At 40.4% G+C, this 24,227-nt stretch overlaps 2 protein-coding genes and 2 long non-coding RNA genes across 8 annotated transcripts in view; 2 read left to right on the forward strand and 2 right to left on the reverse strand.

The window, feature by feature from the left end:
• LOC145439875 (uncharacterized) overlaps positions 1-2,792 on the forward strand; it is a 73,346-nt gene extending 70,554 nt beyond the window's left edge. For 2 of the 3 annotated variants that reach the window (XR_013915373.1, XR_013915371.1), the window contains exon 4: positions 2,710-2,792. This is a non-coding gene — a long non-coding RNA (uncharacterized LOC145439875). Of the gene's footprint in view, positions 1-1,331; positions 1,376-1,766; positions 1,879-1,944; positions 2,048-2,709 lie in introns of those variants that run through there. The other variant, XR_013915370.1, reaches the window with a different exon arrangement.
• Positions 1-24,227, reverse strand: part of LOC145439865 (uncharacterized) — a 437,408-nt gene that overhangs the window by 193,782 nt on the left and 219,399 nt on the right. The gene's annotated exons all lie outside the window — the stretch shown is intronic.
• LOC145439493 (uncharacterized) lies at positions 8,765-9,729 on the forward strand. The gene is made up of 4 exons (XR_013915242.1): positions 8,765-8,782; positions 9,050-9,164; positions 9,235-9,337; positions 9,651-9,729. It is a non-coding gene; the product is annotated as an uncharacterized LOC145439493 (long non-coding RNA).
• On the reverse strand, positions 18,586-23,817 carry LOC145439329 (uncharacterized). Of its 2 annotated transcripts, XR_013915148.1 has the most exons (4): positions 23,271-23,817; positions 22,429-22,564; positions 21,458-21,754; positions 18,586-19,058 (listed from the first exon to the last, which is right to left on the reverse strand). XR_013915148.1 is itself a non-coding variant. In XM_080316833.1 (3 exons), the coding sequence occupies exons 1-3, from the start codon at positions 23,352-23,354 to the stop codon at positions 21,579-21,581; spliced, it is 396 nt and encodes a 131-aa protein (XP_080172959.1). In that variant the 5' UTR covers positions 23,355-23,817; the 3' UTR covers positions 21,307-21,578. The 2 variants fall into 2 exon arrangements, 1 of the variants encoding a protein (XP_080172959.1); XM_080316833.1 differs by lacking the exon at positions 18,586-19,058 and having other exon boundaries at positions 21,307-21,754.

Here is a 24,227-nt window from a genome sequence, read left to right on the forward strand (position 1 = left end):
AAGACAAATACCATCCCGCTGGGAAAAATGTTATGCCAGTGAAGAAATACCAATTTGAAATCGTGTGCGTCTCTTAGTTTAGAAGCCTACGTTTGGGCGATTCTATATTTTTTGATATAGCAGACTGGAAGTCACGAAATAACATCATGTAACGAAGTCATATCAACGGGTCCGCCCGCCCGAAGATGTTTGATTATTAGTTACGGGGCCTCCCGTTTTCAAGACACTTCACTCAGCTCTACCGGTAAATCTAATTACGTGAGTAGAGAGGGCAATAAATTGATAGCATAATATATATGCAATCGCCGATCTGATTGACCGATTTTATCATAAATTATCGAAAATTTTCGCGCTTCGCGCAGTACAGATGATTTCGTGACAAACGCGAAAAACGTGATGGAGGGGTCGTTTCATCACCCTATGGGACCCAAGACCCACGTTTTTGGGGGCCTGACGAGGTGCTGTTTCGTCCCTACCAACGGGTATACGCCCGAAGATGTTTAATTTTTATTGAGTGTTCCTACCTTTTCAAACACACCTCACTCAGCTCTACCGGCAAATCCGATTACGTGAGCAGAGAGAAGATAAAAATTGATAACAATATATATGCAATTCCCGATCATACTGACCGATTTAGTCAGGAATTCTAGAAATTTCCCGCGCTTCGCGCGCTCAGGCGACAAAAGCTGCTTCACTACACAAACTCCCGACGCACATCATAAATAGCGGTAAACAGGGTATCGCTGGAGGGGGGTCTGGGGGGCGAAGCCCCCCAGACGTTCGGTCTATAACCCTATGGGGGGCCCACGACCAAAGTTTTGGGGGGGGCCTGGCGAAGTGCTGTTACGGCCCTGTGTATATATTACATAACCTGAATCGTCTTGAGTCTCACATTCATTGCTCTTGCTAGCGAAGTTCAGATCAATTTCATGTGATTTTGCTGTAATCTAAGACGTTTTAATGTCGAAAATGATGATACTTCTGTAATGCTTTTTTTTACTTTCCTAATCTAAAAAGTCCACACCATCGAAACTTTAAATCAGGGTACCGATGGGGCAGCCATATTTTGTTGATGCTTGTGAGTGGTAACCAAAGTTACAATTCTTATTTACTAGGAAAATATTCAGCTTGGGGTCACAATAAAATTGCCACCAAAATGCATTAGCATCGGTAAGTTTCGGTGGTGAAACGGGGATTTTATCATATGCTATGATTCTGCCAATATCTATTCTGGACGAACAGGCTGTAAAGTCATTACCGAAATATGATTCATAAAAAGTCTTCCGACGAAACTCGAAATCTGGGGACAGACGGCTATAAATGAGTAGAAGTTCTCACACTCTTGCACGCATTCTGATTGATACTGAACGTGAAGGTAAGTCAAGGTAATCGGAATTTTATATATTGTAAATTCCACTGGTATTTAACGGAGGCTCCTTAAATTCCCGTTGACAGTGGGTTGCCATTTAGGTGCTATCTCGGTCCGACGTCTTTAAGAATTCAATGCTGGCACCAAGTTCCCTTGAATTGAAACGGTTTGAAGACTTTTCATCATGCCGAACTTCCAGTAGGATTCTGATGCCATAGTTTATACCGATGTTATGTAGCTTATAGGAGTTACGAATACGAAATATGGAAATGGCTTTATAGGTTTTTCGAAAGCCATCGCCAAGGTGTATGTGTTTCTAGTGGCTTAGCTGGTAAAAACGCTTAATATGCATGCTTAAAGCCTAAACGCCCAGACCATTGCAGCTACTTGATTGCAGATGAACTCGAAGCTGCTCGTTGCTGTCTTCCTTGTAGTTGCTCTTCTTGTTGTCGAGAACGAAGCTATTTTGGGCCGCCGGCGCCGCCGTCGCAGACGCCGTCGACGCGGGGGTGAGCGTGTCTTTTCGAAATATCGAGCAGTTTGCCCTTCATTACAAAGGTATATGCTCTTTTAAGATAACGAGATGGATATGAACCGTGAGGAGTTGATGGACGGTGACTTCGATGAGAACGAGGTACATATGGCGGATCAGCACCAACAGTAATGAAACTCATGCTGGTAATTTGTAATAGACTCTTTCTCTGCACGTACTGCATTCAGCCACATTATTATCGCTGATTGTATCGCAGATTTATCGAAAAGGAAAGGACGTAGTTTATTTTTGTCCTTTGATGTTTTTTGCGGCATATACACCTACTCATGATACACATACATACGATCTGTGCATATGCATACCATGAGTGCATGATGTGCATATGTCGCCAGACAAGGAAGTGCAGATATAGCCTTTACGGCTTTCTAAGTCATGCACCACCCCTCCATGCTATCCCAGTAATGCATGAACGCCAACCAGGGAAGTCATGTATACCAGTGTTACTAATGAGGTTTTGGTATGACCCGGCCGGGGATCGAACCCACGACCTACCGATCAAGAAGCCGGACGCTTCACCATCACGCTATCTTGTCGAAATCTAAAGTAATGCGGCATCCAAACCATACGCTGCTGTACGTAGAATCATTTCGTTGTAAAAAGGATTTCTTAGGTCATGTCGCCGTTTACATGTGGTCAGGGTACCAATTTATCCTCGATTTCAAATAAAGATAAGGATGATGAAGATTTATATCGTGAATATCTAACATCTTAATCCTATCACCTTTCAGTATTTTCGCTATACCTTTATCGTATCTAAAAGGAAATTTGAAGTGACTTTATTTTACAGCCGAATGACCAGCCGGAACTGGAAAAGATATCGTTTCCTTCAGTTGAATTGGAAATATAATCCTGAATAAATTCACTCATGTATCGGGTTATAATTGTATGTACCACCGGGTAGAAAATATCTACATTTTAGGTTATTTCTTTAGGTTATTTTGGCTATCTCCAATGCCATTAAACATATAGACTCCTCTACATTATGATCCATTTCCCAATTACAAATTTAATTCACGAACATAGCGTATTAGCCATCCACATTACCGATTGTTAGGTAGCTTGATGGCTTTGCTATTAAAATGTAGGCCTCCAGCACAATAACGTAATGTTGCCGCTGAGGAGTTTAAGAATTGGGCTGTAGAGTCAACTTTATGATATCAATTGTGATGATGAGTTTATGATATCAGCTAGAGTTTGTATGCTCAAATTGTCCGGCAACCAGCTAGATTATTGCTGGCGCGATAGCATCACATCACAACACAAATTCCAAATAGTGCACCTCGATTTCACGCCACTATATGGCGACACGAATCTTTAATTGTGACGGAAGAGTTGATTGATATCTTTAAGACTTACAATTGAAAATGTGCGGTCAATATGGCTCTTTTGGAGAAAAAGGTTCCCGACCTCTGGTATAGATGTATGCATGGATATGTAACCACGGTGTTTGTGGATGTACGAGGTGCTTTCAATCTGAAATCGTCAACATGATATCCGTAGATTTTCATTGTTATGCAATAATATGTTATCTAACCAAACCACAACTTATAAGTAGGGCTGGGAACAATGATTCGAGTACTCGAATCTGAATCGAGTATAAATTCTAATGATTCGAATCGAGTAGTAAAAGACTAATTTTTCCAGTACTGAAAATATACGCTCCTCGCAACTAAAAGTCAATTTACTAACGATAATTATAATGTTGATACTATTTTCCACTGAGGAAGCCTTGAAGCCTTGATTGGCCGTGTCGCACCATACCAGATATAGTTTAAAGCTACGACATAAAAGCAGCCAAGGCATAAAAGGTACATATTTGAACTTCGACATAGTACGTTCTGTTGTGACGTCATAATGAGTGATACTCGATTACTCGACTCGACTCGAAGCATATTACGTGATTCAGAATCGAATCACTCAGGTACTCGATTTTGCCCAGCCCTACTTATAAGTCACCAAACTGAAATATTAGCAGATTTCTACAAACTATTGGATTTTCAAAAAGCACAACTGGAACTAGAACTAGAATTACCCAATTTTCACAATCCTCAACTATAGAACTAGAACTAGTCACTTGTCAAAATCCGCAACTAGAACTAGAACTTTTCACTTTTCACTTTTCATAACCCGCTACTAACTAAAATACAACTATTAACTAGATAAGTGTTTCTTGACCGGCGTTTCCAGGCGCGCAATGTAAGTAATGTATTAAATGTGTAGTTATCGTATAATGTGGTAGACTTTTGTTTTTTGACTAACTAAAAATTAGGCGTTCCCCGAAAGATTGTAGATTAGCGTAAGGCGGATCTTGGCATTTTAAGGCCGATAGGCCAAATACGGATCGCAAAATTTTGAATTATTCATTTGAATGTGTACTAAAAACATGGGCTGTGTATAAATTGAACCTGAATTGCGTTTACTTTGAAGGCTGTTTATTGTTTATTTGTTCACCGTAGCTAAGTAGCCTACGATCGTCGTATGAGTAATGTATATTTTTAAATTAAAGCCGATATAACATGTGTTCATTGAAATAGGGATTATGACATAAGCACGCAGTCACTCGGCTTCCAATTCGGAAAACCTCACGCCACACATATATTTTATCGGAAATATCAGACATTGCATAGACATTTCAAAAGAACGTAGTATCTAGTTAGGACAGATTCCGACCCCATAAACCCACCTGCTGGCTATGCCACTGTTAGCAGTGATGCAAGCAATGGCTACACAAACATCATTCAACAGAACACCAACTCAATTCACGCGACACGTGTTTTATGGTTGTTCGGCAACTAATTTTTTTTCTTCAAATGTGCAACTACAACTAGAACTACTGAATTTTCAAAATCTACAACTAGAACTAGACCTAGAATTAATCACTTTTCGATAACCGCAACTATAACTAGGATCAGAACTACAACTATACTCAATTTTCAAACTCTGCAACTAGAACTATAGGACTACCGAATTTTCAAAATCGGCAACTAAAATTAGAACTAGAACTAGAACCATTCAAAAAAACGTTAGTTAGTTGACCGTATCACCTAACTAAATTGGTAGTTTGTACAAGTCTGAATATTAGCCATCGAGGTATAGTTAGCGCAAGTCCTGAATACACATTCACACGCATTTACAACGAGGATGGTGAAAGTTATGGATCAAGGGTGTCCAACGCAACTTGGGCCACACAGAGGCCAGATTCATAACTTTTGATGGCATGCGGGTCGGATGATGCCAAAATGTTAGTTTCAAAATTCATACTTTTGATTTTTGCTGGAATGCTTCAATTATCAGCCCTATAATATTTAGGGATGGTGCGAACGTGGGGATCACGTTCACGTCCGGTGTGAGAACCTCATAAATCTACTGGTTCTCGTTCACAAACGAGCCTTTTTACGTTATACACTGTGAACCTTTATCATTGTAACATATTTGTCGAAATTCTATCAAATTCAACTTCGGGCCACTCTCTGCATGACTCTAGCTGCATGAGAAGAAACTCAGCAGTAATTGAGCATGCACTCTGCCAATTTCAAAAATTTTAGTCGCTTTGTTAGAATTGTTTGTAAGAAATATTCAGCTTTCCGGTTTTGAATATGTGGTGACTCTCTGCTGTGGCCCACAGTCACACAACTTCGAAAACGAAGTAGACTACAAGTAACCAGTCGTCGAATTGTGCTACGCAACCAATCAATTATCAAGCGCATTTACATGGTGACTGGTGAGTTGGAGTGCGCCGCGAAGCTAAGTCGTCTTGGAGTGACGTCATGAGTCGAATTGCCGAAGTGCTGAAGATACGATCGAGTTTACATATGGGCATATGTTTGTCGCAGCTCCAGTGATACAGCACTTTGATTTAGAGCGCGGGAATATGCTACGTCATCTGCAATAACCAGAATTACTTTTACGCAATTCTAGATTGCTCAAGCATACCTTGCATTACATATTCCTCCTGATACTGTATTAAAATCTGGTCAGGGCAATGGAACAACTTCGAAAAAGTCGCAAAAGCCGACAGTTCCGAACAATCGGAACACTGCAACACAATGACCATAACAATGCCCTATTCCATCGAGCGATCGCTCGGAACAATGCAGATTTTCTGACGTTTACGGCTATTTCGGGGTGTTTCCATTGCCTTGATTAGATTCTAATTTGTATTTTCGTAATCAATGCGACATTAGCTTTCGATTAGGACAAGTTATGTCACATTTAGGCGCTTGTATCGCCTGTCATGGGACTACCAATTATGCTGGTTTTAGCCGGCTCAGCAGTAGATGGCTCAGCAGTAGATCTCTCTGGAAATTCAAATGTGACGAGTGATTTGCGCATCTATCTATTCGTAGGTTAATAATCTATAGCCCGATACGGTTGGAAGCAGTTTGCCTTTTTCTCTTTTTCAAAACAAGAGGATAGGATCGACGAAGCTGACCCAAACGGCCATACGACATCAACGAAATTAATTGATTTAGTGAATAAATCGTTGTCTAATATCAAACGTCCAAAAGACATGCAAGATTAATCTTGATTTGATATGTTTATTATGTGATAAAATCCAAGTCGGAGTGTTGGCTACTGTATACCTGTTTTTGAGGTAGGCCCTATTATCTGTAGCAAGTATAGAAACAGTTTTTTTCGCTCTGATCAATATAAATGCAGCTAACGCCATAGGAATACCTTGTCCAGTACAACCTAGACCGCTTGTTTAGGCTTAGACTTATCTTTCCTGGCTAGTCCTCGTCAAGATTGTTGGCAAAGCGACGAAAGATATATATTTTACGAATTTATGGAAGCATTTGTTTGTTTTAGTTCAGGGATGGGCAACCTTTTTGTAGTCCACGGCCACATTTCCACTTCGACAGCATACGGCCGCCAGCCTGAGGTGGGCAGACTAAAAAAGGTCATTTTCCGTTCGAATCCCGAAATACCCGGATTAAATGCCCTTTTCTCCTTTGTTACTGTTCTTTTTCGTTTAAGGAACATAATGCAATGTAGAATAACTTTATAATGTAATTGGGCCGAGGAAAAAGTAGAGGAAGTAGAGGAAAACTACTTGAGTACTTCGAAAAAGTGGAAGTACTTCGTTACTGACCACATCTGATTACCGCCAGTCACATATTACAATAATTGGAATGAGAGAGAGAGAGAGATATGGTATTCTTTTTAGCCTGCATCATCGAGATGCTTTGATGACGGAGTAGCGATACGGCCCCATGAGGTCATCTAGTCTGCGCCCCCGTTTTTTTCTCCTCCATGCTATCCGATGTATAATCCGATATTATACTGTACGTTCTCGAATGGCTTCATCCTCTTCCAAACTTTTAAGTAATTGAACCACAGTAGTTCAATCATTGTGCTGGAAGCCTTATAAGCAAATCTGAATTTGATGAACCCGGACGGGGGTCGTGCACTTCCGGACAAAAAAGATATTTTCCCGGAAGGCTATAGTGAGTTTGGTCCGTGACAGCACGAGCTCCGGCAGCGAGCTGGATCATTTGCCTTTTCGCTGTCTTCAGGTAGTAAACCGCTGCACGAGTATATCGAATGAATAAGACTCCACGTTTTCGAGCCAGGAATGGTTCTGCAGACTTTTGATAGTTTCGAATTCCTGGTGCTCGTAGCAGAACTTCCCCCAGTCCCCTAGTTTCGGTTACTGATTGAGTCTCATCACGATGGCCCGTTGATGTCGAAAAGCTATGAAGTCTTAATTGCGAACGGATCTCTCCATCTTCATGTCTTCCGCTTTTGAAGTCTTGAAAGAAACCAAGCGAAAGTGGTCCGGCGACTGGAGGAAGCTCTACGACGAGCACCAGTAAATCGAAACTGTTAAATGTCTGACGAACTGTACGATGAATGTCCGACTTGAAAACGTGGGAGTCGTAGCCTGTTCCTTTTTTTAAACGTGAGCACATTTCATGCCTAAATTTTCTATTTTCACCTGAAGTAGTTTTGCACATACATAAAAATTGAATACGCTGAATTTGACTACGTGTGATACGGATCATAAAAATAGACTTTGTATTGTGACATACGGTTACCCGTCATTGCAGCCACACCTGGTTGATTTTGATCAGAAGTTCGTTGACCCAAGAGAATGCAAGAGCGAATTCAGGCATTCAAACTGTTCTTGTAGCCAACATTATGCATGTCAGATAGCCTGACACCAACTTTTATAAAAATCAGTTGCGATTGCGGTATTGTCGCCTCATGCATACGCCCGATTAAAAATATATTCAATATTGTATAAACCTACATGTATGCCGTTACGATTTGTGACGTCGCACTCCTAAACTCAACTGGTGACTGTGCCTTTCACATTTCCCCTGGCTATAGTTCCATATGTGTATATTACACAACCTGAATCGTCTTGCGTCTCTCATTCATTGCTCTTGCTGGCGAAGTCCAGATCAATTTCTGGTGATTTTGCTGTAAACTAATACGTTTTAACGTAGAAAATGATGATACTTCCGTATTGATTTTTTTTCTTTCCTAATCTAAAAAGTTCACAACATCGTAACTTTAAATCAGGGTTCCGCTTGGGCAGTCATATTTTGTGGATGGTTGTGAGTGGTAATCAAAGTTAGAATTCCTATTTACTAGGAATATATCCAACTTGCAGCCACAATAAAATTGTCACCAAAATGCATTAGTATCGGTAATTATCGGCGGTGAAACAGGGATTTTATCATAAGCCATGATTCTGCGAATATCTATTCTGGACGAACAGGCTGTAAAGTCATTACCGAAATATGATTCATAAAAAGTCTTCCGACGAAACTCGAAATCTCGGGACCGACGGCTATAAATGAGTGAAAGTTTTGGCACTCTTGCACGCATTCTGATTGATACTAAACGTGAAGGTAAGTCAAGCTAATCAGAATTATATTACAAATTCTACTGGTATTTATGTTCCTGTATAGTAGGATTCTGATGTCATAGTTCATAATGACGCTATGTAGCTTATAGAGCTTACGAATAGGAATTATGAAAATGGCCTAACTGGTTTTTCAAAATCCATCGACAAGGTGTGGGCTATGCATGTGTTTCTAGTGGCTAATCCAGCGAAAACGCTTCATATACCTACTGAAACCCTAAACGCCCAAACTACTGCAGCTCTTTGATCGCAGATGAACTCGAAGCTGCTCGTTGCTGTCTTTCTTGTAGTTGCTCTGCTTGTTGTCGAGAATGAAGCTATTTTTGGCCGCCGACGCCGCCGCCGTCGCAGACGCCGTCGACGTGGAGGTGAGCGTTCATCTTCGAAATAGCTACCATGCAGTATATCTTTCATTACAAAAGTATATGTCATGTTAAGATAACGAAATGAATATGCATCACGAGGAGTTGATGGATGGTGACGTCGATGAGAACGAGGCAATGATGGAGGATCAGCACAATCAGCAGTAAAACTCATGCCGGTAATTTATAATTATCTCTTGCTCTGCACCCTGCACGTACTGCATTCTGACACATTATTATCTGTTTTCACTGAAATGAAATCACTGATTGTATCGCAGATTTATCCAAATCTATAACTATGCGTTCGTCCCCTTTTACATCTGGTCATGGACCAATTTATCCTACATTTCCAATTAGTATGAGGATGATGCAGTTTTATATTTTGGACATCTAAATAATAATATATCTTAACACCGTCATCCTATCACCTCTTAATATTTTCGCTACCTTTATCTTAACTAAAAGGAAACTTAAATGGTTTTCATTTTTCAGCCGAATAAAGATCCGGAATTGGAAAGATGTTTACTTCAGTTGAATTGTAGCTATAATCCGGAATAAATTCGCTCATGTAGGCTATCGGTGTGTAATTTTATGTACCCTTGGGCTAGGAATATGTACATTTCAGGTTGTTTATTTGAGGTTGCAATGATTATGAACTATCTCCAATAGTGTCATGTACCCTTGGGCTGGAAATATTTACATTTCAGCTTGTTTCTTTGAGGTTGCAGTGATTATGAACTATCTGCAATACCATTAAACTTATACGCTCCTCTATATTATGATCCTACCGATCATTTACTTAACACGATTACACCGAACCGAAAGGCCTTTGACAATTCTCACTGGGGAACATATTTATTATCGCAAAGTCCTATACAATTAGTAACTTGGACTAAAATAGCGGTTCATAACTCGTAGGTTGCGACCTAAATGGGAGTCAGAACGTCACCTAAGCAGTTATCAACGCCGTTCAGGTTTCCGACACAGTATTTGCTATTTTATGCCGGAATGAACTTCAAACCACGTGGCATGTATTTGAAAACAATACACCATGTCAACAACGGTACTGAAATCTAGACCTAATTGCATCTCAGGCAGCTCCGTTCAGCGATTCATTACGATCTCGGTACACCCCCCCCCCCCACCACCCCCCCCCCAATAACGCTTAGCAAATTACTTATCCTCTAAATAACTCCAAGTAATGGGACGAGCATGTGATCGAGTGTCGGGTTTTCATACCTTGACGTAGGTTTTCCATTCGGGTTTCTTGGCTTCGATCCCAAAGGTAAAAGTAGAACCAAAACGAATAGAAACGGCCTTACGGCGCATTGAGTGCTGTCAATACGATGTTGCAAAAATTAGACGAATAGCCATGGCTCTCTCTCTGATCTAACGCCCATAAAGTATTTTGAGTTTGCGAAGCTCCTGCGATGCAGACATTTGGCTGCTAATCATTGGTGGGGATGTCATCATCGATTCACATCCAAGTCCTTCGCCGTTCCAAGTCTTGAAGACGCGTGATTTCATTAGAGTTCATATGCATTCTACTAAATGGTAGAGTAGCAACTGGTAGAGAATTGAAAAGGACATGCCATATCAACAATCTTATGGCAAAATATGACGTCACCGCGATACGTTTGTTGAAAGACAGCAGTAGTTCTTCACCTTCGCACCAGCGCCTCTCAGGGGACGATTTGGATTTTGAAGATTGCAGAAACTCTCAAAGAGCGATATGGGGGCCATCGGAGCGCTGAACGAAATTGGCGTAGCAGTATAGATGGTGTAGTAGTTCTCAAGTGGAAATGTAGTTCTGTATAGCATAGCTAAATTTCTACATGTAGCTTACCTGAGCTCTTGCTGCAAATTGACTTCTGATCCAATTTAGCAAACCACCAAACTTTTCGTCGAGCTACGTGGTAAATTTACCAGGGATGTATGCAACGTATTTTTCAAACAAAGTTGGTATCTCGCGCAAAATCAGTATCACGTCAGTGAAACCATGCAAATCCTATATGATATGCTCAATGAATAAAGGCAAACATAGATGTTTTATCTATGGTTACCATATTTTTGCAAGACAAATTCCGGGCGCTCTTTGGCTCCTACTAGTGGGTTTTAAAATGAGGTATAAGTACATTGTCGATCATTATGACGTTTCACCAGCGAAGCTTTGTCTATCGAGTAGAGGTGGTCACGATCCGGTTCAGCAGTATATGGCTGCGTGTGTTGTAAGTTGTAACCAGGGTTGAAGCCACATTTTTAGCCCCCTGCCGCGCAAATAAACACAAATTTTAGGCCCACTGTAGGGTAATCGATGCAACTTCTGGAGGCTTACTATATGTATCCATTCGTTAAATGATTTGAATGAATTATGTCATTATTATTGGTTCTTCCATATATTACTATATCATTTTTATCCTCTCTCCGCCCACATGATCACAGTCAGTGTTAGAGCTGGTGGAGGATCTCTTCGAAAATGCAAGGAGCGTAATTGTACATCGTTAAGTCATGGTCATGTCACATCGATAAGATTATTTATCAGCATAATGCCGGTGCGCACTGCACCACTGAGCTATTTAAACTCCGCACATCCGGTGGTCTGCAACCTTTTATGGTCGCGACTCAATGTTCAATTTGCCGAGGCCAGCTCCAAATTTGAGAAGCTGATTACTAATTAAAGGTCGGCACATTAGCCCACACTTACTCACGGCCTATTTTGGAGGATGATTACGTTCAACATCTTCGCGGAACCCAGAATGAAAACTACCCCCAGAACCACTATCTTTGAAAAGAGTATCCAAACGGTTTAAGCCGACTCTGTGAATGTACCGTTGTATTGTAATTGCGATTACAATTATACTTATTTCTGTAAATGATTGCTATTTTTAATTATTTTTGATCGCAGTTTTTGAGAGGGTGGTAGTTCCCATATTAAAAATAATACAAGTGATATTAATTGGTGCGCAGCGCGTAGGTAGGTCGCTACTAGTACATACACGTTCGACTTCGATAACGGAATTGATGCAGTAATCATTGTATGACAAACCGGAAAATTTGCACAGTGTATGACAGGGGTCGACAACCTTTTGATGGTCACGGGCCAGACATCGAGTGTACAACGATTTGGCGGGACGGACATTTCATTTGTATTATAATTCACACTCACTTAAGTAGGCTATATTACGCTACATTGCTCTAATCTCAATCACACCAATCACAAAAAAAGCAAAATATATGTAGTCACACTTCAACAATACCGCATTAATGTGATACTTGATGTTGCTTGCTTTGTGAAAGTTTTTAGCATCTAGTAACCAGTCAGATTAAGCAACAAACAAAACATTTTCTAAGTGGGCGTCGGGAATGCATGATCTTAGCTTGCTCTACATGAATATTAAAGTTGAAAACATTTGTTCACAAACATAGTTGCAATTTACGTTGCATTGCTGGTCAAGCTGGAATAAAGACCACTTTCTTTGAGTAGAAGTCAAGCAGCGATACGCCCGTTGTATGAAATTTTGCTTTCCATTTCTTCTGCACTGCGTAAGAACTCAATATCAAGCCCAACCCTGAAGTATTTTTGCCAACTTGGACTTAGCATGTGGTTTATCTCCGTTAACGTTGCACTTTAACTATATTGATTCGAGGGTGGAAGACGGTAAGGCTAACATATTCTTAGTAAAAAGTAGTGATTCAGATCATATCCGACTATCATAGAAAATAGCGATCCGGCTCCGAACCTGCTACGGCCAAAACTGAGAAAATCCGGCCGGATATCCAATCCGGTCCCGGTACATGCTCCGCCCTAGCACTTATACATATAGTCGATTTGGATAAGGCAATTACTACCCTGATTATTAAGTGGAAAACTGGAAGCTTGGTACACACATTTGGTGATGTTTAAAACGCAGCATCTGCTTCAATATTGTGACATAATGTGGCCTGAGTCGTCACTTGGTATCGTGCACCATAATATATCACTTCACTGAAACGTAGGGTGCGAATTAGCGATATGACGCCAGGTAACGTCCTAGGTTCACGTTCTTGTTAACTATTCACACAGAACCTTTCAAACAGGTTTGCGTTCACACGAACCTGATCCTTTTATGGATTCGCACCGTCCCTATTGAATAGCACTGGTCCTAATTTTATGAAGTCGTTCGGTTGATATCAAGAAACTGTGCAGTAAAACGGGACTTTCCCTCAAGAGACCCGTGCTTCCGCTCGACCTTACCGACACGGATTCGTTGCCGACTACGTTCCTGGCCACCGTAAATATCTTTCGAATTTATAATATATGCTATTTATACGCCTGCATAGTTTTCAGACTGCAGGTAGTGAACGTGCCGGCTGACGTCAGCTTGGCGCACCTTTGACAATGGGAGTCCTATACATTACTAAACAAACGTTGAGAGAACCATTCTCTGGCTGCTTGCCGGCGATATAACCATGCCTTTTGCTGCCAGTCGCTCAATCGAGCGATCATTTATCCAGGGGTCGGCAACCTTTTGATACTCGCGGGCCAAATTTCGAGTGTACAACTCATAGGCGGGCCGGACTTCTCATACTACAATTCACACTTCATTATATTACGCTACATTGCTGCAACCTCAGCAAATGCATTCACACTTCAACAACACAGCATTAATGTAACACTTGATGCTGCTTCTCTTTTGAAAGTTGTTCACTATCTAGTACCAAGTCAGATGATGCAAGAACCAGAACATTTTCTAAATGGGCGTAGGAAATGCGTAATCTTAGTTTGCTCTTAGTTTCTTTTGCATGGCTGGTCAAATGGAAATGAAGACCACTTTCAAGGATGTACTTTTTGTAAAAGTCAAGCAGCGATATGCTCTTTGTATGGAATTTTTCTTTCAATTCATCACTGCATTGCATTTAAATAAGGTCCATTTGAAATTTTGTGGGTATGGTATTGACGTTCAAAGCAAACGGAGTACCGAATAGCCTGAATTTATTTCGTAGAGAACGAATGTCGGAAAGCGTGAGAAAAATTCAATAATTAAATTAGTGGTCCGTGCTATAAGTCGGCTTCTACAGAACCAAAATAAGGAATATAGGCCTGGTGTAAATGACCATTGCAGTCGGAAAACACCACAAATACTACAAACAACTACTGCAAAAGGAGCCATTTATGACATGCCGAATAGAATGTAATTTACAAGTTGCGCACACTTGGGAACATTATACCATTGTGTCCTATATGGTGAAGACACAAGAAAATCTCACTGCTCAGGTAAATTGTTCTAAGTCACATTTTCCGTTTGGTTAAAGGCAACCTTGTGGCCATTTTTGGCCCGCTTGTCGAGCGCTAAATTCGATAAAACGGGTATCAATGGAAAGCTGCTTCTGTACTAATTACGAAAATATCAATTTTATTCTGCTCATGGTCATGGAACCCCTCAAAATCAGCCTCGAATTTTGCATTGTGATCGAGTTTTAACATTGTGACGCAACTATTCTGTTTGGCAAAACGACATTGAAGCTACGAAGAAAGAATCAGAAAGTATGGTTGCGTCACAATTCAAAACTAGATCACAATGCAAGATTCGAGGCTGGTTATGGGGGGTTACAGGACCGTGAGCAGAATAAAATTTATATTTTCGTACTGAGTATAGCAGCAGCTTTCCATTAATACCCGTTTTATGGAATTTAGGGCTCGGCCAGCCGGTCCAAAATGGCCATCAAGAAAGTGTGTCGAAGACCAATTTCACTGAGCGTGAGATTTGCTTGTGTCCACACTATGGACACTATGATTATACCGTATTCTACATCCAGTCGACCTCTTTATGAAAGCCTAGATATGAATTATTGTGATAGCTATAGTCATCGGCAGAATGTAATGCGATATCTGGTATAACCCATCCGAGTGGTACATGCTACATGGGTTAGGGATACCATGCGTCCTCTTTTTAGAGGATTTGTCCTCTTTTTTGACTTTTTGAAAGTGTCCTCGGAGGACGCCCTTTTATCCTTTTTTTGAGATTTTGTCCTCGTTTTGAGAATTTTGGTCATATTTATAGAAAAATTCGACTGAGATGCCATAAATCAGCAAGGAAATGACGCTCCGGCGGGTATGTCGGGAGCTGAGTGGAAAGTCGACCTTTTTTTAGTCAACCACCTGACAATGTGTAGGAAAAAACTGTATTTTGGGCGCTGAGCGAGGAAGTTGACTTTTTTAAATTTTTAGTCAACCGACCACAAACTGGTAGAAATTTACAATTTTTGGAGAATTCTCCTCCGATTTTGCAAGTTTGAAAATTCTGAAAAAGTGACCTCTTTTCAGATTTCCAAAATATGGTAACCCTAACATTGGTACACGCTTTAAAATATATGTTACACCATTGGGTGTACGCACTCGGTTGAAGAGCATTCTTCTTGGCAACTATCGTTAACTCTACAGGCAATCTCGCACTGTGCCTAGTACGATATACTATACTAAAATTCCGCCTGCGATAGAGCAGTACAACGTACTTATATCTTAGCAATGCTACTATTTGTCTAAATAAACAGTGCTGGAACTGAAGTTTGAAACTCAACAAGAAAGGGCGGGCCGTATTCTTGCGACAACTAATTATGATGTCGCGGGCCGGACGATTTCGCTTGGCGGGCCGTAGGTTGCCGACCCTTTATTTATACATTCGTTTGAATTGGCCAACCGGCCCAATTATACTAAGGCGCGGGCTACACTAGTGTTCCCCAACCTTTTTCGACTCATCGCCCCCGTATCAAGCTCGACACAAATTTTCGGCCCCTTCCCCACAATATTTACGGTTTCGAAAAAGAGGACATGTATATACGGGATATTTATTCAATTAACCCTGATCGCAGGTGAATTGTCTAAAAACGGTCATTTTGTTAGAGCAGGTGCTCGGAAAACCGGTTTCCGCGTCTACCTTCCGTTGAGTCGACCTTTTATTAGTCAACTTTCGCGTCATATGCGGAATAAACCATCTTAACATGCATTTTTGCCATGTTAATTAAATATACCGTAATTTTCCATGCATAAAGCGCAGAATTTTACCGATTTTTCGTGCTAAAATCACACCTTTCTTCCGGTTTATTGTCAATGGCGCATCGCAGTCTGGTCATAAAGGCATGCACGGCAACGAAAACGTTGATGAAAGAGCACGAAGGGCAGCCCCGACGCCACTCGCACGTGATGAAACCCTTCAGCAAAAAAAAAACTGTGAAGGAAATGAAATCCAACACTGCCGATATATGTCGGAAAAGTGGATGGATTACTTGATCGAATGCCGATGATGAAGACTCCCAATGTAGAATAATTATCACTGGTCTACAAATTTCGAAAAAATATTTGCGACAAACATTTTATGTAAGGTGGTTGAATTCGATTCTGTGCTCAGAATTTCTCTATCACGTCAGATTTTTTCCGTAGTAGTTTTTCTCAATTTCATAAATTAATCAAATTTCGGGTTTCGTTAGTGACATCACGAAAAGCATGCAACTGCAACAGATCAAATATCGTCATTGAAATCATCTATCATGAAACCTGGGTTGTTGTAGTACAGGATGAGTGAGTTCGGTGAACTTGAATGTAGTGATTCCCTATCTTCGTTCAATCAGAAGCTATTTTCGACCCATAAAATTACACTGGTCTACAATTTTTTGGCCAAATTTCAGACCTAAAATTTTAATGATTGATTTAGGCTTTTGTTAGGTTGCTGATTCCGAATTTGTGCTCGGAATTTCTCTATCACATCAGATTTTTTCGGTATGTATTTTTCTCATTTTCATAAATTAATCAAATTTCGGCTTTCGTTAGTGAAATTACGGTGAACGTACGACAGCAACAGATCAAATATTGGTATTGATACAACATAAAACGTATTGTGAACTGATGCCAGTAAATACTAAATAGATCTGGGAAAAATCGAGTACCTGAGTGAATTCCCACCGGTAGGGAACCACTGGTTTAGAGCGAGTTAAATATTGGTAACCTTTTCAATGAATGTTATAAATAGTCTAATGACTATCTTCTTGGACCAAAGAGCGAAGTTGTAGCACCAAGACCGCTGAGACAGGCTTATATTAATGAAGCAGTCTACAACCGACTTCAATCACTTGAAGTAACTGTTACAGTAACTGTCCTCAAAGATTCACCTTCAAGTAAGTATATTTTGATTAATTCATTACAAAACAATTTGTGTTAATTCGCTGTGCATTAATGATTTCAGAAACCCGTTTTTCGTCTGTATAAAATAAAATTCGACGCAGCAGGCGGAACAGTGTCATCTTGGGGTGTTGGATAGGACAGTTAGGCTATATCTCCATTGTGTATACGTGGAAGATTCCATCCCTCTTTCCCGGCTACGGTAACTAGGTAGGCTGAGCACAATTTGGTAGAGATTGGAACCATTTGATGGCATCCAGTACCATGAAAGCCATATCGCGCCAACTCCGAAAGATTACGTCGATTCACAGGCAGTAAACAGTTTTTGAGATCAAGAAAACTGTTACAATGAAATCTGTGGTCATATTACCATCGGCAATCACACTAGAACTTGAATCTTTTGGTATACGCATAGCGAACCCAAAACTTTCTGACCAGATTTCGATTCGACTGAATCGTAACCGGCGACGTCCTTTTGCCTCAGCAATTTAATTTTCCTTTCATCTAGCAGCGTGTTTAGATTATTCATCAACTCTTGTCCGTAATCCGTTGGTTTTTCCATCTTGCGGGTATTAATGATCAGTAGGGCGATTTTTTTTTGACATGTCAAAAAATGTCAAAATTGACAAAATTTTTTGCAACCTGCATTTTACTTGTATCGTAGATTTTGCGCAATCGGTGAACTTATCGTTTGACATTTTACAGTTTGTAGCCTACTTTATAGGCCTACCGTGGCAGACGGCGCATTGTCTGCTCATTGTGAATCATAAACAGTCAAATGAAACAAATAGGTTGACACGGTGTTATGCTCAACGTACCGCAATATTCTAAGTGAAGCAAGACTGCGTAGGCATTGCATGGTTCTTACAAAAATTGAGATGTACACCATTGTCAGAATGAAGCAACACGGTGTGTCACCTGCAGTGTACGAATGCACAACTTCAGTGTTGCCAACCAATAGCTGCTACAGTTGAACGTTCTTTCTCCATTCTTCTTGCTGTTGTTGTTTTAATATTCATGGTGTTTGTCGACTACAATGGTCATTTACACCAGGCCGATATTCCTTATTTTCGATTCCGTATCCGCCGAGTATGTGCCGACTTGTAGCACGGCCCACTTCTATGCTTTTTGTAAGACACCGCTTACGCGGATGAGATGGCGAGGAGAAACCTAGATAAACCTTCAATACTTGACCTCGGTCGGACTAGAACCTAAAATCCATTGGTGTTGTAGCTGTGGATTATCCCACTACGCTATCTCGCCACATTTTCATCCTTGGCAAGCTGCTTAGTAAAGACAGACACTTTTTACCCGAGAATCAGGGATATCTAGATATCCCTGCCGAGAATGCAGGAAAGTATCTTTCGTTGTACTACAACATATTTTAATTATTTTCACCATAGTACATCATGTGCTGGAATTCATCATAGGGCCAAATTTTGTTAAAATAATATTTCGTCATGTAAAAATTTGTCAGTTTTTGAGTCAAACAAGTTTTTCAGGGAAAACTACTTCGTAAGGACAGACAATTCAAACCAGAAATGAGGATAAGTAGTAAAATTCTAACATTTTTTGGGAAAACACCTAATTTGCATACGTTAGGTCAAAATTTGGTCAAAATTTAGTTTTTTAAGGTCAAAAAATGTCAAAATTTAGATTTTTTAGGTCAAAATCTTTCGTTTTTTAGGTCAAAAAAAAATCGCCCTAATGATCAGCAATCCTTTTTTGGTCAATGCCTTCAGTAGATTCTAGGCATAATATGAGATTGTGATAAAGTTTTATGTGGACTCAAGAACACAAGGATCGATGGAGTCGCATTAGATAAGCTCGTCACAGCACTTTGCGGATAGGCTAGAGAGGTTCAACAGACACGGTTACTACTATACATGTTTGGTTGGAGCTGGCCTCGGAGGCTCGGATCGTTACCATGGTCACTTTGAATTATACGCATAATTGTTCCGCTCACTTTTTGCCAACCTTGAGCGGAGAAACGGCTTTCTCCGAGTTAAGCGAAAAACGTATTGCTCGCTTCATGGTGGTGCGTAAAGACACACAACGCATTCAAAATACGTCACTGTTGCGTATACAGCTGGGATAGTCTGCAATAATTGGTCTAGTTGTATTGTATTGTGCAGTACAGTACAACAGTATATTGCAGTACTGTGTAACAAACGCATATGGGGTTCAGTGAGTACTTTTTTATATTCCCAGCTACGCAACTAACTGCCGAACTGTCGAGGAAGCGACACATACAAGCTACACACACAACATTTATTCCTTGTAGTATTGACGAAAAAACATGCTCCCGTGAATACGAATGAAACCCAGCGACCGAAGGCCACCCGGATAATGAGCGTTTAAATTCGTGTACCGCCTGTTTCGTGTAGAAAATGATTCGTCAAACGTGATCGAAAAACGTCCAATGCTGCGTTTCATTGCCATAAGCTCTTCTTCCACACACTTACGGATTTATTTGCTGTGCTCGATCACCAAGTCACGAACCCGTTTGCGACATCTTGACAAGTCATAGCCATAAGCCTTGAAGGCCCGACGAATTCACTCACTTTTGGTAATTGAAGAAATGTTAACCCGTCCACAGCAGTTAACTGGTTAAGAAGTTCATCGAGGCGAGGCTTATGCGATTTATTTTATAGGAATCGATCTTCCTCATCTTTATTTTTAGCTGATCGTTCTTTGACGTGTCCGATTGAATCATGCATGATTGAATTACTATCATTTGTACGGACCTATGCGTTATTAATCCCTTTGTGCTAGACACTGAAGCTTTCAAAACGTCTTGACACAAGTTGCATTTGGCTTTTTATGTAGATTTATAAAACAAACTGTTTCGCTAAACATGTGATTCTCTCTTTGCATTGACATCTTCGAAATTCGCCATTATTCGACCTGTATTTCACCTCCACAGCACCGTCCTTGTGACTTTCCGATACTCAGTTACACTGCTCCGATTCGTAGACTACGACGGAAGTGATCGTGTAGTACATTGTTATGCCATAGCTGGCTTTAATATCAAATAATTGTGAATTGTTTTAGACAATCAGCAGAGTTTGTGACATTGCTTTATTACCAAAATAAGAGATATGGCGCTACGTAAGCCTTGGAAAATGCTCTTTACAAATCCCGGGATTTCATTAGGGGTAATCCCGGGATCGGGATTGCTTCAAATCCCGGGATCCCGGGATCCCGGGATCGGGATTTCCCGGGGTCCCAACGCTAGTAGCATTCCAGTGATTGTTCAGGATTGCACTGTCAGTTTGGCACCATTGTCAAGGCCAAGTTTAGGTATAGGTGGTTGTATTCTTGTCACACATTCTCTATTTCGGTGGGCCCAACATTTTCGTCTTCGCGGACTACTTTTCTTATCAAGGTCTACGAGGTGCCCCTATGTTTTGGTTCAAATTTAGTTCAATTATAAAATCCTGCAACCGTATAATATGTATTTCTAAAATATTACCTGAAGGCTTCTGTAAACTGCATAAATAGCGCATTACTTGAAAATGGCATCATACTTCAGGAAGTATGTGACCACCTTAAATGGTTCAACCGGAAATCACATGATGGGATTTCTGAAGCTGTATCTCAAAAGCCAATACTGCGTGAGTGCGTGGTCGTGTCTTTGAAATCCACGACTGACTTCGATTTTATATGAATAAGAGCCGAAAATCCACTTTCACAAGTAAGACAGGTGGAGACGAACGCTTCGGAGCACGCGTTTGAGTATGACAATCCATGAAAGGTATTTTTCAATGAACATATCACGTCCAGAAGCTAATCCAGAAGTTCTGGAATAGTGGTTATGTCTATAACAGGAGAAAATGGATTTCGAACCCTTGGGACATATAGGAATATACTTCAAGAATTCTGTCTTCAGTGATTGGAATTAGGCGTTCATTCATGTTGCATATTTAGAGGTTTCGCGGACCCCAGGTTGAGAACTGCTGCTTTATTTAAAAGTTCTCAGTATGACACCGCCAATCGTTTCTGGATATAGGCTATACCCGGTGTCGGCAACCTTTATTGCGATTTCATTCACTAGTCCCTAATACTCGCTGCTTTATGCAGCTGTCGTGGTTGTTTGAAATAGCATTATTAACGGATCAATATGCTATCGGCGAAATTGTCATACCGGAATACAGTCAGGTTGTAAGAGATTTTCGAGGAACGCACCAACAACAGTTACAGCGTCATAAATTCCGTCTTGTACAGGCAGTGGTTCGACAGAGGAAACCGTGTGACAAAATAACTTCCTACGAGGAAGTAGGAATCGTCGATTGTTGAAGAATTGATGGAGTAATATAAATATTGCATTGCCTGTAAAGACTCTTCGCTCTGGCGATTTCGAGCATTGCAGCATTCATCTCAATTCCATCAATTGCCCCCTTGAAGCCGGCGTCATTCCAATGCTCGGCAACTTTTCCTGTTCCTGAAACAATAATCCTCGATTGATAGCCTCGAAGCTTGCTGGACTTTGGTTGCTGTTATTTCGCACACACAAAAATGAGTAATATTAATGGGTGTTTTACTTTTGTAAGCTCTTTCATCATATATATATCGCATGCATGCGGCCTTGTTAGTGCGTTTTGCTAAGATCGGATCACTTTATACCCGTCTAACATTTTGTATACACTCGCGAATCTTTTGTATGCACTTTGGTGTACTTGATGTGTGTCTCGATACTGATAGCAATTTTCATACAATTTCGACCAATGATAAATGATATTGTTATGAGGTAACCTACATGATGTTTACAAGTGGTTGACTCTAACACCATTGATTTTAGTAACCTTTTGTTGTAGAGTTGGCCATATATGTGTTACTGTTATGTCAATCGCAATAGAAATGCCGAAATTGCAGAAATTGCCTGTATAGGCCGCACATGTCCATTGTCGATGTTCGAATGAGTATTTTCGTGGGCCTCTTGATTCAGTGGATGACTTATCAGATGATGTGCAATTACTTTAAATTATTTAGAATTTGATATTATGAAGCTATAGTGATAGTCTGACCTAAAGTTTTACTTTGAATATGCATCACTGCCACCAGTTAAGTCGTATGAAATATCTCTCAAAACATTAAACGGGATGACAAAATTCTAACCTGCCGCCACATCCAGTATTTGGGTGGATTCATCATTTTCAATGAGCGCGAACACTTCTCTAACCAGGCTGTAATGGCCGGCACATTTCAACCGATCCAAATCGGCATCGTATTTGGAGGCCCACTCTGTATAAACCTGTTAAACACGTGTCGTCTGTTATGCCAACCACGCCACGATAGTCGAGGAAGAAATTATGAACGTGGTAGTATTCCCGCGCACGAAAGAAGAAACCAGGAAGTCGTGCATTTTCAATGATGTATAATAACTGATAATTATTATTATTTTAAGTGAACACGCTATACAAAAATACTTTTTTGAGTCGAGAGAAATATCACCTTCTCATCTTAGATCAGTAGATTTGGAATACATAGAACATTGTGTCCTTCTATTACAGAAGTAATATGTTCGAACTACTGTTCTGGATATTTGTATAACTTACAATTTACAATGTACGAACGAAAGCGAACATTCGCATATTAGTTTATAGTAGGAGATATAAAGACGAGTGAGACCATCAAATTATGATTAATATATATTTGCTACAGGAAACCCTCCGCATTTTCAATATTTTCACCAATTTGCGATACTATATCATACGAAAGATAAAAAAGCGCCTCGGTGAACCTTGGTCTATGAAAATCAATGCAAAAAAGTATATCTAGAAAAAAATTAGTAAACCGAGCTCGAAAGACTTAAATATAAAATATGAATAGAGTGTAAATTAAGCCAACAGCCATGCAGTCAGCGGTACAGCGAACGGGAACCAAGATATATAAGCCAAGGCGTTCGTTAGAATGATAAAAATATGCAACCGTTGCGTATCCGGTGCATTTTCACCTACCGTATTTGCATGGCATTGTGAGTTAGCTTCGAGGACGGCATTAACATAAAACCATTCACTTTGAGCTTCCATTCCGCGATGCATGCACTGCGATGACGAAATCACACAATGCACTAGTCAACTCGTGTCTACCTGTTTGAGTAGGCGCAGTGTGTTATTGCGCAACAGCTAGGTTTAATCATGTTTCACAAAAATGTATTCTTCTTTCTATGCAATTACGCCTACACATAGAAGACATCCCTCTACTCAACCAATATAAACTCTCTATCTCTCTATCTCTCTATCTCTCTATATCTCTATCTCTCTATCTCTCTATCTCTCTATCTCTCTATCTCTCTATCTCTCTATCTCTCTATCGCTCTATCTCCCTATCGCTCTATCGCTCTATCTCTCTATCTCGCTATCTCTCTATCTCTCTATCGCTATATCTCTCTCTCTCTACCTCTCTGTCTCTCTGTCTCTCTGTCTCTCTATCTCTCTATCCCTCTATCCCTCTATCGCTAAATCCCTCTATCTCTCTATCTCTCCATCTCTCCATCTCCAAGTATAACTATACATCAAACACATTACTATAGTCCACAAAATGAACTGTGCAGGTGTGCACCAACAGAGTGTTAAAAGATAAAAACAATTGAAATATAATTTTCACAGGAAACGAAAACATTATAATGAATATTTATAGCAAATCTTACTCTGCTGTTCCCCTTCAGATGCCAGTTCAGAAACCTTGTAAAGTGTCATCGTAATGTTCGGTCAAACTATATACGCAACACCAACACTAACAATGTGATTACGGATCGGGCATAATTTCCTGCAACCAATGATGCCCCTGACGGGCGCGTCATAGCATATCATATGTATCAGTTGCGTGCGTGTAGGTATCCTCTGAGACTGGTTCAGAGAACCTCTGATGTTCCATGGAACACCGATTAAGAACCACTATGATATGTAGAGTTA

Source organism: Botryllus schlosseri, chromosome 5, assembly GCF_051294905.1.
Source record: "Botryllus schlosseri isolate E-star chromosome 5, Bs_hap1, whole genome shotgun sequence".
Lineage (NCBI taxonomy): Eukaryota > Metazoa > Chordata > Ascidiacea > Stolidobranchia > Styelidae > Botryllus > Botryllus schlosseri.

Bases quoted from the DNA above. Each gene is read 5' to 3' on its own strand.
- LOC145439329 (XM_080316833.1), bottom strand. From the start codon at position 23,354: ATGCATCGCGGAATGGAAGCTCAAAGTGAATGGTTTTATGTTAATGCC. The intron at 22,565-23,270 runs GTAGGTGAAAAT...CGTGTTTAACAG, and splicing joins CACAATGCCATGCAAATACG to GTTTATACAGAGTGGGCCTC. The intron at 21,755-22,428 runs GTTAGAATTTTG...TTATTGTTTCAG, and splicing joins AATACTGGATGTGGCGGCAG to GAACAGGAAAAGTTGCCGAG.